Source organism: Channa argus, chromosome 19, assembly GCF_033026475.1.
Source record: "Channa argus isolate prfri chromosome 19, Channa argus male v1.0, whole genome shotgun sequence".
Taxonomy (NCBI): domain Eukaryota; kingdom Metazoa; phylum Chordata; class Actinopteri; order Anabantiformes; family Channidae; genus Channa; species Channa argus.
In genome coordinates, this window is record NC_090215.1 from 8,106,008 (window position 1) to 8,122,944 (window position 16,937).

General features: G+C 41.1%; 1 protein-coding gene across 1 annotated transcript in view; it reads right to left on the bottom strand.

The window, feature by feature from the left end:
• Window positions 1–16,937, bottom strand: part of ofcc1 (orofacial cleft 1 candidate 1) — a 131,590-nt gene that overhangs the window by 41,884 nt on the left and 72,769 nt on the right. The window contains exons 9-13 of the mRNA XM_067487003.1: window positions 15,605–15,753; window positions 15,292–15,406; window positions 14,170–14,464; window positions 8,372–8,463; window positions 6,436–6,581 (exon numbers count right to left, since the gene is read on the bottom strand). Of these exons, the coding sequence (XP_067343104.1) occupies window positions 6,436–6,581; window positions 8,372–8,463; window positions 14,170–14,464; window positions 15,292–15,406; window positions 15,605–15,753 (797 nt within the window). The remainder of the gene's footprint in view (window positions 1–6,435; window positions 6,582–8,371; window positions 8,464–14,169; window positions 14,465–15,291; window positions 15,407–15,604; window positions 15,754–16,937) is intronic.

The window sequence follows — 16,937 nt, forward strand, 5'->3', positions numbered from 1 at the left end:
GAACAAGAGCCTAAATGCCATGATTGTCAAAGAGCAGATGCAACATCTGCAACATCACTGATTCATTTGACCAGCTGCAAACAATGTTTCCTGTGAAGTCAGTGCATTACAGAATCAAACCTTGATGGAAATGTACGCCAACAATGATGAGAAAGATGGCAAAAACACCAGGCTCAACAAAGGCCACATAACAGGCTTGTGATAGACTGACTAAATGCGTGTTTTTGTAAATGTCACTCATCTGTCATATATGTGGTCCTCCAAACAAACCCAGCCCAGAAAAAAAGCTAATTGTTAACTCCGGTGTCAGTGCAATTACTGTACTGGCTCTCAACTGACAATGAACAACAAAGTGTGATTTACTGATAAATATATTCCTGCCGATATATATACAACAAGACAAAGAACTTTACCACAGGAGACCAGGGTTTGACTCCGTTACACACATTGTTATAGTAGGGAAGTATGTGTGTAACATTTTCAATGTTAGTGGGCATTTAATCTGAACTTAGATCAGTGGCTTTCAGCTTGTCCCTTCAGGGGTCGCCACAGCGGTACGTGTTCTGCACTTTAATTTGGCAACCCTCCCTTGGTGGCAGAGTGGGGCCACACCTGGTGGTGTGGGATTCAAACCCGAAGGCTTTAGCATTCCAACCCAATGCTCAACCACTGACCCACCAGGCACCCGATGGTTTAATCTTAAGTTGATCAACCAAAACGTGATGTATCCACAACTGTTATAGATAATTTCATGATGAGAGGTCAGACAAACAGGACGTCAAAGACTAGCACACCTGGGGCATTCAATAGTGATGCCAAAGGGTATTTGTGGCTTCAATATGAGATGCCAAGGACATAAGACAATATTGGACAGCATTGGAAGAGGCATTATCTGATTCTGTGGGAGGGGAAAATGTTGGGCTGGACAAATGGAAGACTTCTTAACGGGTTGTAGTGAACAACAAGGTGAGGGTCCTGTGCAATACCCAAACTCAGTCAAACAGGAAGATAGTGGCTAACCAACCAGAAATTTTTACCTTAAGCAAGGAACAGAAGATGGCAGTGGTGATAGACATAGCGTACAAGAAGCTGGGGAGGTACCAAGGACTGAAAGAGGAACTAAAGTGAAGGCCAAAGTGTTCAAAGTGATGCTACGAGCATATGTGTGTGTGTGTGTGTGTGTGCGTGTGTGTGTTTAAATTATCATATTGAACTTGTGAGTCATGCTGCTAGATGCCTGTCAGTGATGTTTTCCTCAAAGTTCATATTTATTTGCAGAGGGCACAGAGCACTAACACATTCTCGGGAAGTCGTTTGTTGACTTTTGCCATTGTTTTTAGATGTTTATGTCAGACCAGAGAACAAGTGGTTATTAATGACAAATGAGGGGCATGAGGGAAGTGTCATGTCTGGACGAGCGTTATTTCTCTCTGTCTTTCTCTCTCTCTCTCTCTCTCTCTCTCACCCACACGCACACACACGCACACACACCACACACACACACACAAACACACACATACATATGCTCTCACATATATTTCTTGTCATTTATGTATTTGGACCCCCCCATCCACCTCCACCCTCACTTACATGTCTGTGGGAAACAAATTCATTTGACCTGTACCACCAATGGGACCGCAGTCGGCTCTGACTGACACCCACATCACCGCAGATTAACCAATCACATTGCAAGGTTAGCCTGTCAGTGAGCTGACAGCTCTGATTTCCATAAAGGAAGCAGCATGTTGATTGTGTATGTGTGTTCCTGTGAGATCCGAAGTGACCCAGGGCGTCTGGCAGCACAAAACCCCCAACATGTGCAGTTGGGTCGTGGTAGCCAGGAGCCTCTCTTTCACACATGCATGCATGTTCTTCCACAAGCACACACACACAAATACACACACACACACACACACACATTCTTGGCCCCTCAGCACAGGAAAGAGACCTGAGAAAGAACTAGAGAGCCAGGGGTGACCAGCACTGCCATCTCCACCCACCTCTCCTACCAGCATTACATCAGAATTGATTGACCCTTGCACTGAGTTGTGGTTCGTAGCTGCAGTATGCAGGGGATTGACAGCTTGGAACTAGCTGTTATTTCAGGCGGGTTTCTCTCTCTCTCTCTCTCTCTCTCTCTCTCTCTCTCTCTCTCTCTCTTTTTCTCTCTGTCTGCTACTGCAGGCCAATCTTTCTTTTTCTCTGTGGTAATGCTTCTTCTTTAGCAAAAGAAACGACACTACAAGGTGCATGCTGTCAATGTTTTATGCACATGTGGCATCCTGTGTAATTAGTGCCAAAGACCAATACAGATGAGTAGCCATGAACAATATAACACTACACTTTGCTGCTAATCTTACACTTGAGCATGTATACAGACTTTAACAGATGGAGGGCACAGGAAGACAGAGAGGCAGAGAGACACAGTTAGGGAGTGCTCTGATAGGCTCAGTTGGGGGAAACGGGTGGAGAGGAACGTTGGTCCCCAACGAGGCGAGCTAACTGGGGGAAATTAGGTCAGTGTGTTCCCTCTGACTCCACAACAAGAATACGCTGTGTGTGTGTTTGTTTTGCTGGTGCACCTACTGCACCACTTTACTGTGTACGTTTGTGCTTGTTTGTGCCTGCCACACGTTGGCATGTGATTAAATGTTTCAAAATAAGGCTTGATTTAAATACAGGTGATAATTATTTCCAATCGCAATTATTTTCACAGCTTTGTATCCAGGCTTAACAATAGTATTTGATAGTAATAGCTCTAATGCTAAAACCCAATCATCCATCAGTCATATAATTGAAATAGAAAAACGATGTAACTAATCATAACATCATAATCAGTAACAAAATAGTTCTGAATATGAAGCAACTGACTAAAGGTTAAGTGACATTTAATCCCCAAATGGCCATACAGTGTTTTGGAATAAAAGCTTTGGGGACCGATGGAGTCAGTTCTGCAGTCATTTGGCCTCCGGAGGATGAGGATGTTCATCTAGTCTACCTCCCATCCAGCTTTTTCTTTACTCTGTCTCTCTCTCACTCTCTTCATGTCTCCTGATCAGGACAAGTCACACATCCTATAATTGATATGAGATTTAGGGGGTATATTTCAGTGTAATTAGAATCTTGATAATTGGACTAATTAGATCTAATTGCTATGTGAGAATGACTTTGATTAAAACAGGTTTCTCTCCTTAAAACCAGAGTAGAAAAAAAGTAGTTGTGTGACATTGATGAGACACTGTGCTAAAGCCAATTGACGTAATCAAGGATGTGTGGAAATCAAAATGAGTAACAACAGATAGAAACTTGTGCTTCCCTAAAGAAAAAATAACCACTGTATTGATAATTTGTTAGGATCAAAGTGTGTTTTTTCAATGTGAAATGTGATGAGGTTTATACAGCTGACATGCACATTAACAACAGCAACTTATCACTGTGCTGAATATCCTAAGTACTAAGCTAAAGGACCCTCTAAAGTGCAAAATTAATTCAGTCTGAGTATGTTTACCTTCGCTAGAAGTTGTTGCCACACTATACGAAAGCATTAAATTGGCCTGATCAAATTACACCAGCTGTATTGAATCAGGTGCTTTGATTTTGCTCGGTGCTATTCTATGAGAAAAAAAAGGTGGTTATGGTTACACTTGTAGACATCAAATAAGCTGGAAGGCCGACATGAATCTTTCATGCTTTTTCTAACAGATAGCAGCAGAGGAACTCAATACAAACTAAAAGAATAATCAGTACTTCTTTGTTTTCATTTACCTAGAATTGACCTGCAGTTGTCAAAAATACAGCACAAGGACCACATTGTATAAGGGATGCATTATGTTGACTTTTAAAGTCTAATTTATAGTAACGTTATTATGACTGAGGCTTTGTAGGGCAGGAAGGTTCATGTGCTTTTGAATTTTAACCAGGAAGACTGAATGAAAATGACACAATATAAACAAAAGAATAAAGTCTCCAGTTCCTGACAGGTGCAGATCCCTATCTGAATCTTTACATAGCAATTTTCTTTTTCTAAAAATCCTGGATAATGTAGAAGCCTGAGCACTGCCTTTCAGGAGCTCCCAGAATTTGTGTTTTTTATTTTTTTTTTATCTTAGGATATAAGCGTGATCATCTTTTGTTCTGAAAAACAGGTGTTTGTGTGTCATTAATCTTCACTAGATGCACTCATTTACACTGAACACTTTTATAACTAACTGTACCAATACTATATTCATTTAAGACTTGTGACGTAGTACACAGCTGAGTATAAAGTTGTTATAGACACGGCCTGTATTGTGCCCACACACACATTAAATCTTAGTCTATGTGATATTTATTCTTTTTATAAGTACGGAAATGTGTGGTGCAATACAGCTGTATTAACTTACTTTATTTCTATGCATTCTGATGCATTTATTTTATTTAGTGTATAAAGTACATCAGACTGTGACATTCTGGAAATGAATGCATGGTGTTAAAGCGTTTATGCGATTCGGAGACTATCCTAACTGAATCTTACTGTGTCTAAGTGTCTGCTTAATAATGTATGAGCATCTGATTTGCACATTTGTGTTGGGACACTCGAAAAAATTTCAATCGGCTCAGTCTCTTGTGGCTCAATAGATGGCAGTAATATCCCTCAATCACTGCACTATGAAACCTCATTCCACATGAAGTACATGTATATGCAGACACGCGTGCACGAAAACACACACAGCCAAGACGTGATGTGCACATAGACAAGAACACCCTCCCACACATGCACAGATACACACGAAGACATACGCACGGATACAAGCAGAGCTCTCAAAATACCACAAGAGATGGAGATGACATCATTATGGCACATAAAAAAAAAAAAAAAAAATTTGTAAACAATCCCTTTTGCCCACGTCTCTGTCAGTCCTCAGGTATTGTAGAAAAACCCAGAAGTCGAACAGCACAGTGGGAGAGATGAGAATGACGTTGACACTGCAGTGTCTTTAACTTCATTGTGAAAGCCAACACTGGCACCGTATCTTTCTAATGCTCTGATTAGTTGAGGGCAAAAAAAAAAAAAAAGCAGCCTTTAGCTTCTAGATACAGCAGTGTGTGCGCTTGTAAAGATGAAATCAATAGCAGCAGCACCTTCACAGGGCATCAGGGAACAGCAAGGGCTCTAATTCAATGCAATCCGTACCTATAACTGACAAAAATGTCTCATCTCACGGAACCCGGCGACTGCTCAGAGGTAAAAAGCGGCACTATGAATAATCGTGAAAACCATTTAATTGTGTCCCTTTGTGTGCAGCCTGCCTGGGTTCTGTGTTCGTTTTTGTGTTCACTCTCCCTCAAGATAGTCCCTGTGTCGTCATTTGTTGGCAGGATACGCTGGTAATCATTTGAATTCCCTCAGTATGTTCAGAAGATGTCAGGGAGTAGTCTCTGATCTTGTTTAATATGTGACCAGCAGCTATAAATTACCAACTCCCAGAAATGAGGAAACATGGGTACTTTTAAATCTCCAGGGAGAACTCTTTTTCTGTCTCTCTCACACACATAGGCTCCCTCTCCATTTCCCTCGCTCCCCCTCTAGTGTAGTACTGTGTGTGGCAGTCTCCTCCCCTTAATTTAGTTGACATTCAAATAAAAACAAATACATGCAACTTTTTTGTTGAAATAAGCAATTTTGCTTTTAGCCTGTTTTGCTGCTCCGTGGGCACACAGTGCTGCACCTTGTTGCTTTTTAACACATTCGGCCAAGGTGTTTGAAATTCTCTGCTTCCTGCTTTGTTTACCTTTCACACACATATAGGTTTTCTCATTAAATAAAATGCTGTAAGCCATGACAAAGAGAAAAAAACATTTTTTAAAAACTTCCTTTGTTGCATTTTTTTTTTTTTTGTAAAGGAGTAAATACACCATATAGTAAAATATGGGTTGAGCTACGCCTGTACTGACAATATGTAATATAGTTACTATTTTAAAAATATTCTTATAATTTTTTTATTCAATGAAATGTATATAATTCATAATTTTTGCAGCATTTTAGATGATTATATTATTTTAAAAATAAATGCAGAAATTTTGAGCTTCAGAGAAATGGGCACAGTCTTTTTTGAGCATGAAATATATAAAGTATGGACAGAGGACTATATCTTCTTCAAAGCAGATTAGGCCATGAGTCTCTGGAAATTACTTTGCAATGTGAATATTAAAGGTGTAATAGATTAAAGCTACAACTCAGTTTTCTTAGGATTTCCCTCGAAAACATGTGACTACTGTATCTGTATCTGTACAGGAGGTGTTCTAAGCACATTATGTTGTCAGCATCTGTCTGTTTGATGCCGTGCACATCACTGTGTGTGAAAAACCAGTTGTCACCCACGTTCTTCCTTTTTTTTTTCTCCCCACATTTGAATTTTGCAAGGCTGAGACAGGATAATGAGTGGTGAGACTTACTTTAGGGAGAATGTATACTCCTCCATCTCCTCTATGGAGAGGTTCTCCATTGAAGGCTGCATCTTCTGTTTGTCTGCCTGCCGAGCCGGTGCGCTGCTGCCGCTCATGCTGGGGCCGCAGCTATTTGTCTTCTTGATTGGCTTCTTCTGTGAGGAGCAGAAATCGGGGAGAGCACATGCGGATGTCATTTGTAATCAAAGCAGGAAACAGGCCTCTGAATTTATCTTGGGAGATGCACGCCGTGACAGTGACAGTATGCGTGGCACTTTGGAGCCTCTCCTATATCTCAACCGCGCCTCAACTGACACAAGACAAGAATGACGGCAAAATCGCATATGGCACGCCATCATTCAAGTTGCGTTCATTTGGGAAACGTGCGTACAGTGACGTGGTGTTAAATATGGGATATTTGAGCAGCTGGCACTGCTTTTTCCACACAAGTCGTTTACTGTCATCATCATAAACACAGTCAAATGGAGTTAGGAAGTAGGGTTTTAAATATTTCACCAAGGTACTTGGGAGCAGATATTATTTGTTAAGCCGCCAACATGTTAACGGCTTGCTTTCCCTGGCCCTGTCAGCCCTGCCTGTGTTGCCCTTGGGTGGGCTTAGTGCCTTTCTGCTTGAAGTTGTGAAATACTTACTGATGTATGTTAATGACATCCACAGTTGGAATAAGCAACCTCTCCCTTTCATCCACCCCTGTCTCGCTGTACCTCTCTCCATTTTTTTTTTTTTTACCTTTTCCTCTCCTCCTTCGCTCTGTCTCTCCCTCTGAGATAAACTAGGCCCAGGAAGTAGTAAATGTGCAGGGCCTCATAAAAGCTCCATCCGTTTTCATAGGGCAATCTTTGCCAAAGCTAGCTTGGATTCCAGAGTGATGATCACAATAAAAAGGTCGAAAGGAGCGGGAAAGAAAGCAAAGAGAAAAAATGCAGTATATAAACTGCAATGTTCTCCAGTGTCTCCCCACAATAAATTTAATGCAATACCTTAAGAGCAGATTCCGTATATAGCTGGATTCCTGCCCTGTGGGCAAAGTGGTCGCCTGGAGAAAATTCATTTTAATTAGGCCTGCACTGCAGGTTGAAGGGTTGAAATCTGATCCGTAGCACTCCCAGGCTGGGGCAGCTTGGAGATCACTCCACTTAATCATTAGACAACTGGGTTCCACACCACGACATTTGACAGAGTAGGCAAGCTTTAAAAGATAGGGCCAATAGGAGAGGAGAAAAACACAGTCTTCAGAGGCTACAGAGAAATAAAACCTCCTTTCAACAAACTCATTTCTTTAACAGGTCATCACTGATTAATGGTGGACTGAAGAGCCACTTGTACATCAGCTGAAGGAGGTTAGAATAAAAGAACAAAGAATAAAGACTTGGAGGGAGGGAGGACAAAACACAGGAGGGGAATGTGTGTCTATATGTGTGAGACACACACAACATTGATGTTGTTCATAGGCTTCTAACTACAATAACATTACAACAACAAAAGGCCGCAGCACCGGCACAATGGCAGGGGTTCGACCACGAGGCAGCAATGCCAGATCAGCACACTGAGTGATTTTACAATTACCACTTCAAAGTATGGCAGGTAACATGCAGCCTTTGATTAATTTAGCTTAATTCCTCTGTAGCACAGGAAGAGGCGTGTTTAGAGCGGCTGTAAGAAGAAAAAAAAAAGGAAGGTCTGGCTGGCATTGCTGATTTCACAGAATTTGAGCTGCTTTGGCTTGTCAAGCAGATCAAAACTGGCTTTGAAGGCTGAAAAATACCTGTTAGTGTGAAATGTATTTTGACAAATCTCAGAGAATAAGCCAGGGAGGTGTGTGCAGGGGTGTGTGCAGACAGGGGCGGGAAGGATAAGGAAGGGGAAAGCAGAGAGGGTGCTCATTTCAAGGGTGGGAACACGTCCCCTTAAATCACGGAGTTACCTTGTAGTGAATCCCACCCTCTGCTGTCCCTCTGCATGGATCGCTCTTCTCTCCTGTGTTTCCAGAAACGGCTCCTGAGGGGGAATTCTTCCCTGCATCCCAAAAGAAAAGTAATGAGCAGTGAGTGTGAAAAAGAAAGAAAGGTTTATGTTTGTTTTTATTTGCAAACCACATCTGGTAATTATAGTGAGGCTCAAGGGTAGTTGTGTAATATTTATATTACAAAATTATTACAAAAGTGATTACTATGGTGCAATTCATAAAACAACAAAAAAAATTGAAATTGAGAAAATAGTGAAAAAAACTTTATAAAAATTAACACAAACAATAAAATGGGGGATTTGTGGTCAAATGTATATAGGAAAGATCATATTCAAGCAGAAAAAATTTTTAAATGCCAAATTCGTTTGGCAGGTAGAGAAAACGTTGAAGTGGGATCTGTAGACCTGCAGAAGCAGCAATGATGCATTTGTGCAGACAGAAGTCACCTCTGTCTTCCACAATCTTAGAGCTGAATCTTCTCAGCCCCAACGCTCTAATGCACGCAATTAGAAATGATGAAAAATCGAAAACGAAATTAAATTTGGTTATAATACATTTTCCATTCTTCTTTTCTTTGGAAAATTACTTTTGAAGTGTGTTTTTTTTTTTACCCTCTCTCGCTTTTCTCTCTATCTGTCTCACTTTTTTTTTTTTGCTGTAATTTAAATGGTAAGCCGCCAGATGTGTGTCTCATGCTTGAAGAGTCGGAGATCTGCATTATTTAGCATATTAACAGTCACAGAATTTAAAAAAGGGTTCCTGCATTGCCTGGAGGTTGTAATTAAGTAAACCTTAGCTTGATACATGTAAAAATCTCACTATGTGAAACTTTTTCCCCCCCCGTGGAACCAGTCACATCTATATAATACATATGGAAACGTCTGCTATGATATCATTTTTCTCTTGCTGTGAGATTAAATATAACAGTAATAATAACTTAAATATAAGAAACACATCAGAAATTCTTCTGACAGCTATAATGTTCACAGATGACAGGAACCGTGTGCTCACTGCTATATATTTAAAGAGGTTGAAATCAATCCTAAGCATAAAATAATTTATATTTCTACGTTGTTGTGACATTATGTAACTGTAAACCCAATTCGAAATTCCAATAATCTCACATCAGTCGCATATCTTCAGTACATGAAGTAAACACACCTTAATACAGTATTGTATACAATAACATTTTCTGCATTCTTTGGAAGTGCATTAAAAACTAATAATGACACATAAGCCACTATGAAGTGGGAAGGGGTGGATCGTGGGCACTTTTTCTCTTGAACTTTTTGCAGTTTTTCATACTGTAATAACCAAGAAACAGGAACAGTTTACTCTGCATTAATGAAATTGGAGCGTATGTGCAATGTTTTAATTGCTTACTGCCTACATTTATGTAGAAATGCAGCTTGTATTACATTTCAGCAACTACATGCATGTTTCCCTGCAGACAAAGCATAGAAAAGCAAATGCCATCTGCGCTTACACACACACAACACACACACAGGTTGACACGCACACCTCAGCAACTGTGGATTAGGATGCTTTCTTAGACTGTACATCCGCACACACACACAGACTAAATACACTAGACACCACTTGCTAATGCACGGATGCTATGGAACCAGAATGATTGCGGAGGCAGCATTGACAGCTTGGACAGCTAAGGGCTACGTCCGTGAACTCATAGCACTGGAGCTGCCACAACTCCAGCCTCTCTGGGCACTCAAGGCCAACAACAAACTCCTTGTTATCCCCTGTGCTCTGAGCTGTGTTAATACTAACACACAAACACTCATCCAGCGCATGCAGTACACTGCACCCACACAAAAAGGCATACAAACAAAAATATTAATATGTAGACACTTGCACACTGCACATCCACAAACATTTTCTAGGGTAGAAATACAAATGAGGGTAAAAATGCATAACTCAACGCACCTCTTTTCTCTCTCTTGCTTACACAGAAAAACAGGCTAAGGGAAGAGAAAAGCCTGAGGTCACTGTTGAGACCACATCCCTGTGTTGCTGGCGAGATGGAACCAGCCTGAAATGGCGGTTCTTGCTCACCTTGGCCCCTAATTGCCTAATTATTGGTCCAAAGTTACAAAGGGATCGAAGGTCATTGACTTGTGGATTACCCCCGAGTCCATTTCAGGATTCTGTACTATGGTTGCTATGTTACGGTGGGGTGTTGGTTTCATTTTAGACAAGAGTTTATTTTCTTATCATTTCTTACTATTCAATGACTTAAAACTTATATTTATGGCATTTTCTCACTCGCTGCTAAAGTCTGATTAAAGTTATTAGACTTTAGCATAAAAGTCTATTATGTTCTATCATGCTCACTGAATCACTTCACTGTTGTTATCACGTACAAAAGAATTGTCAGAGTTTGAAGGCAGGACTCTGTCACTGTTGGCTGCAGTTGTCCCATACTCTCTGTATTTGTCCACCACATGTGGTCCATTAGGCTTGTTTACCACACCCATTGTGAGGGCTTATTGTGTATCTCTGCAAACAGGCTTCAAAGGTTGAATCCGTCCATTTGGAATCCAGACATTGTTGAATTAATCAGCAGGATGCGGAGTGCAACTGATTGGGAGGCTATGATGTAACACTGTAGTCTGAAACTATGATGACTGGGACCAGCCTGGAGGGGAACACATCCTGAAAGTGCAGGGCAGCGCTCCAAAGAAGAAATTAGATGAGGAATCCTCGAAATCACCATCCACGCTCAAGGGGATGGATGTTACGATGCGTTTGTTAAAAAAAAAATTAAGAAATAAATAAATGAAGCAACGGATACACGGCAGAATCATTTGCGTGCCCGTAGTGATCCACTGAAGGCGATCATGAAACAAGACGCTAATCTAATTAGTCATTTGGGTTCAAACAAACCCAGTGTAACTGGATCATTCAGTTAATGTGAAAGGTCACTTAACCTAATGTGCCTCTAGCTAATCTCCACTTTAAAAAGCCAAATACACTCCATGCTTGGAAGAATGAACTGAGGTAAATCAGAATTAGTTTTATCCAATGGGAAGTTTATCAGAGACACAAAAACATCAATGCCCGCACAACAGCATTTACTTACACAATCTTCAGATTGTGAATCTAAATTTGTCAGATGTATTATCCTGGATTGGGATGTCAGGTTTTATTTCATAATAGACACCTCACTGCACATTTAGAATGTTCTATGGGGATTAATTAACTCAAGGCCTCAGGAATCCAAACTTTCAGTCTCAGTGTCAGTTTCTGCTGTGTGTATGTTATCGCACTGACAAGAGGTCTCCATATACTTGTCCTACTTCTGAGACAAATGGATAATAAGGAAAATCCCACCATTACACACGCAGAGAAAGTGATCTCCATGCAGAACACATCAGACACAGAGAGGCACGAAATGGAAAGAAAATATCTGAAACCTCCAGACTTGACAGAGGACTGTGGAATGGGGGGATAATTTGTTCTTTTCCTTGCTGAATTGGATTTCCATTTTTGGCTAGGTTAAAGTTGTCCATCCAATCACTCCCTTCAACCTTGACGTAATCTCCCCATCTGAATGCCATAATTCACTCAAGAAGTAATACAACATGAATGGATCTGTATGCAAATGAGGCGCAAATGTCAGGTTGGTTTAGGGAACAGCATGGATGAGGTGCTATGCAGGACACCTTTTGATCCATTATTTCACTTACGGATCGGGTTCACTTCCCAGGCAACCTCTTCACATAGCTGCGGAGCTGTATGTGTGTGCTGACTTCCATGTCTGTGTGTAAGTCTGAGCATGCAGCCGTGTGCATTGAAGAGACCTGGTACCTTTTACCTTGTGCGGCAGAACATAACTCTCCCATAGTGAGTACCTCCCTCTCTCTCTCTGGAAAGGCAGCAAGTTTGTTGGGGACACTTCCCTTGTGGGTGTTAGGATCTCTGTGGGGGGTCACAGGTCAGCCAGCGGAGGAAGCGACAAGCTGTGAAATGTAAAAGACCAATTTCTTCCACATGTTTCAGTGCTGGGAGAACACTGCCAAGCTGTCAGCCGGCATCACGTTTAAAATGGGCCAGGGTGCTACCCAGCAGACCTGTCACAACTCATTTGTAATTAAAAAGCCTGTGTGATGTTTAAAGCAGAGCACCCGAGAAACTTTTTGAGGACTGTTAAATAAAGATGAGCTGTGCCTGCAAAAAAAAAAAAAGAAAAGAAAAAGAAAAAAGAAATGAAAAGAAAAGAAAGAAAGACAGAAAGAAAAAGACAAGGAAAAGCAGGGGCATGTATTATTACCAAAGAAGCTAGCCAGTTGCCTTTATAGTAGATCAATACCAAATGAGCCTGCACTTCATTCTTGGTAGTGGCCAAAATGTTGGATGACTACATGGAAAACAAGAATAGTATGTTTTTAAAATGGGCAATTTGATACATATTGATATTAACAGAAGATATTATCCACCTCTACATGTGGTAATATTTGTGCTGTGACCTCCCCTGGACCACCACATACGTGGGGCTTCCATATTGCAACAGGTCATCTGTGCACCTGATGTTCAAACTCTTATCAGAACGTATCCCAGCAATTCACTGTTAGGGAGGCAATGGAAAACCACCCTTCAACAACAGGACTACAACACGGAAACATTATCATACTCACACCTGGGACCGTAAGTCTCAGATCAACTTGACCTGCGTATCTGGCAGAAGGAAAGCGGAGCACCCAGAGCGAAATCGCACAAACACGAGGGAAACGTGCAAACTCAACACTGAAAGACCCTTCCGTGAAACCACTACTGTGCAGTCACTGCAATGGTTCATTTGCTTTCTACAGTAATTCATTCTGTGTCTTAGTGCCTGTAGAAAAGAGGTGACATGAGATGAATCTAATCCAATTTGGAAACTTGAGTATTCTGATGTTAACACTGTAATAAGAAATAGATTAAGTACTGGAGTTTTAAAAGCTGCCAATTATTTTCTTTTTAAACTTGACCGGAATCTTAGAACTGACAGAAACAGACCAAAATAGCTCCATTTATAGTTATAACTTAGTAATTACTGGTTATACAATTACCGCATGCTGTCTAGCAATGCAGTCTGCTTGCATATTAAAGCCAGAAGTTATGCAACAGTTTCTGTCTTCCAGGTGAAAAGTCTGTGTTTAGTTTAGCACTAATATGGATCAATCCGGTCAAATTGGACATGTGAATGTAAGAAAGAAACATTTACAAAATTGTTTTTAACCAGCCTGACATTAGCCTTACAAGCTGTCTTGTGTGGAGCCACTAAAATTGGCTAATTCATTTGAAGCTAAATAACATTTTAACATTTTGAAATACATACACCATTTAACGACTGAATTCGCACTTGTGTAAATATGTTGGTTTGGATAATGCTTCCCTTGTCATCCCACTGATGGTGATTAGTGTACTCATCAAAATGGTGTTGCTATTATCAAAAACCTTTATCTGAATGAGTTACATGTCTATCAGATATCAGTGTTCGTGCTCGGTGCTCAAATATTTGCCTGAACTTAAACTAATGCTACTATGTATCTGTTGGCTTTTTGCATATAATCTAACTGAGAAAACATCCTTTGTTTGATGTAATTTCTATCTGTCAATCTTGGCCCATTTTCTTCACCCAGCCCTGCCCTCAAGCACATTTTCCTCACTGGAGAGCTTACTGTTATGAGTGAGGCCTGTTGCACTTCAGCTTCCCAATGCTGGTGATATTTTCAGTGGCTTCAACATCGGATCCCTACCTAGAATTGATGAGGAAGAGCACGCAGAGACAGCTGACAGGTGGATAGGAGACCCCCGGTGAGAATGTACCACAGCAGGGTCTGCTGCTTTGCTGCTGGGGCCTGCATAAGGCTGCTGCTGGTGGTATAACTGGGGACGAAGCTGGACTCGTGACGCAGGCTGGAGTGGCAGTTGGCTCTGGTGTTGTTCATAATGGTCCTCAGGTTGGGGAATGACAGGGTGGTCATGAGGGGGAATTGATAAACCAATGCAGGACTGAGAACCCTCAAGTGTTCCGGATGGGAGCCTCTTCACCTGAAACACAACCAGCAAGAGGGAGGTAACTGTCTGTTAGAGGTCTATACATGAGATCTGTGATTAATAGAACCTCTTCATGTCAGTGTCATCAGTAGTTGTGTTCATATTAGGCCACCACCAATGTTTGTGGGAAAACAGTCTATCTATAATCACATTACAGGTGTTCAAACTGCAGACATCACCTATTATATAAGTGTCCATTAAGGAATACCACAATTCAATTCATTTCAAACCATAAATTAAACTAGAGTATTTCACATCCTGTTGTGGTGAACATCCACAAAGATGCACAAAAATGGCCATTTGCATGCCCCAGGAATCAAAGCAACTGTAGACAGCAATGATAATGTAGTAATACAAACAGCATGTCACGGGGGACAAATAAAGAGACAAAACCAAGACAGAGGGCTTTGTTCTGGCTTTTAATTCAATTAAGATGTTTACTAATCTAATCAATGCATCAGCTAAAATGTATCCGGAATTGCTGGGTAAAGATGCGGTTGTTGTTTGCTCTCTGGGGCCAATTTCCAATTTCCCAGTGAAAAGCTTCTTATCATAGAAAATGTAAAAATCCTACCCCCATCTGCCCAGATCTACCATTTTGCCTCTTAAATAAAAGGGGGTGGTCATAGTGAGGGAAGAGATGGCTGAGCTCACACACACGCACACACACATATATAGTTTAACATTCAGAACTAGTTAGAACCATAACGAATACCTGCAAACATTTAGGAATATTAAATGCAAAAAAACAAAAAACAAAACAACAACAGATAAGAAACTTCCAAAGAAACATGCATGCGCCTGTTTTCCTAATTACACACCTGGAAATACAGGTTGCACATCCAGTGGTCTAGATCAGAAGAGATGAGGCCTTCAATTTTTCTAAACTGGTCCAGTTGTGTAGTGGGTTCACCCCTGAGGAGAGGGATTTTGAACCTGGTTTCATGACACATACAGTTAGTTATTGGTCACCGTACAACCTTCCATGATAGATACAAGGGCATTTGATTGATTGATTTTGATAGAATTTTGGGCATTTCTTCTGGCAATCATAGTTGTGGATGCACACATTCTGTTCAAGCTGCAAGAACTCATTCGGGAACAATAGCCAACTTGGATCTGCAGCTGACCTACCTGCCCTGGACCACATCAAGGTTCGGGCCACTAACGGGAAATGCCCCCCAAGCCAGTGCAGAGCTGATGTGGCTGCTGTCTCCTGGTACCCCGATCAGTTGGAATATCAGGACCATGGAGGGGATGACCTCACGGGCAGCAGGTAAGATCTGCAGAAACACAGCAAATCCCAACATCCCTCACAGTCCCACGTATGCACCTACAGATGCCCATGCCAGCAGGTGCATGCACATAAACACATCATGACACATCATATGGTGTATACAAGACTTGTAAGCATGCAAAGACTTGCTCACAACCATGAAACCAATGACAAACAGACACACAAAGGGTAACAAACAGAACAGGAGCCCTCAGGGAGTTGCTTGATCAACATCCTAGACTTGAATCCTCTTTTAACTTATTTCCGTGTTGTTTTATAGTAAGACCTTTCTTAACTGCCATTCCTACCGGTCTAACCCAGCCAATTGCCTAAAAGGAGATGTTTGGTGTGATAAAGAGTGTCGGCATCCAACATGAGGTGGAGGAGAACTTGAGATGGCTGTTATAGTCTATAAGCTGACAGTTAGTGAATTTGCAATGCGGCGAGGCCGCCATCAATCAAACTGATGATATTAAGGGAATCTTGCATGAAGCAAAAAGTGTTAGTGGTTAGCAGTCGATGGCAAACACATACATTCTTATTTACCCAGAGAACAGTGGGTTTGCTTAAAAAATGAACTGACAGTGAGGTGTGTGCTACTTCATCCATCACTGGGTGGAAATATTTTATCCCTTTATTAGTTGTAATGGAAAACGCAGAGGACTTGTTTTAACACATAAATCATGTGTATCCCTCCCACCCTACACTAATCTGCTTTTGGTATGCACCTGTGAAATGATGGGTAGTAGTGTCTGACTCAGGACACAAATTTATGGCATAATATCAAAGATTATGGATATTGAAAATATTTCATATTATTCATTTACTGTAAGAAATATGACCTGTATAAATAGTCATTTGTGTGCACGTGTGAGTGCATATGTGTGAAATGCCTGCATGTGGACGTTTACATACATGTGTATGGTGGAAAGTGCTGTTACTAGCAGGTTTGTAAGGATGCACTTCTGGGGGTTTTCTCGTCTTCTCTGTCTGCTAAAGTCGACTCTTATACCTTTAGAAACATCCTGTTTAATGCAAAACCATTGGATGTTTTTGCTCATTATTTAACAAAATCGAGGATGTGTCCACATGCGGAGTGAGGGAAAATGGGAAAGACGGCTAAATGCCTTAAATGCGACGTACTGTTGCTCAATAACCAAAACACTAGAGACGAGACATGAAATCATGGAT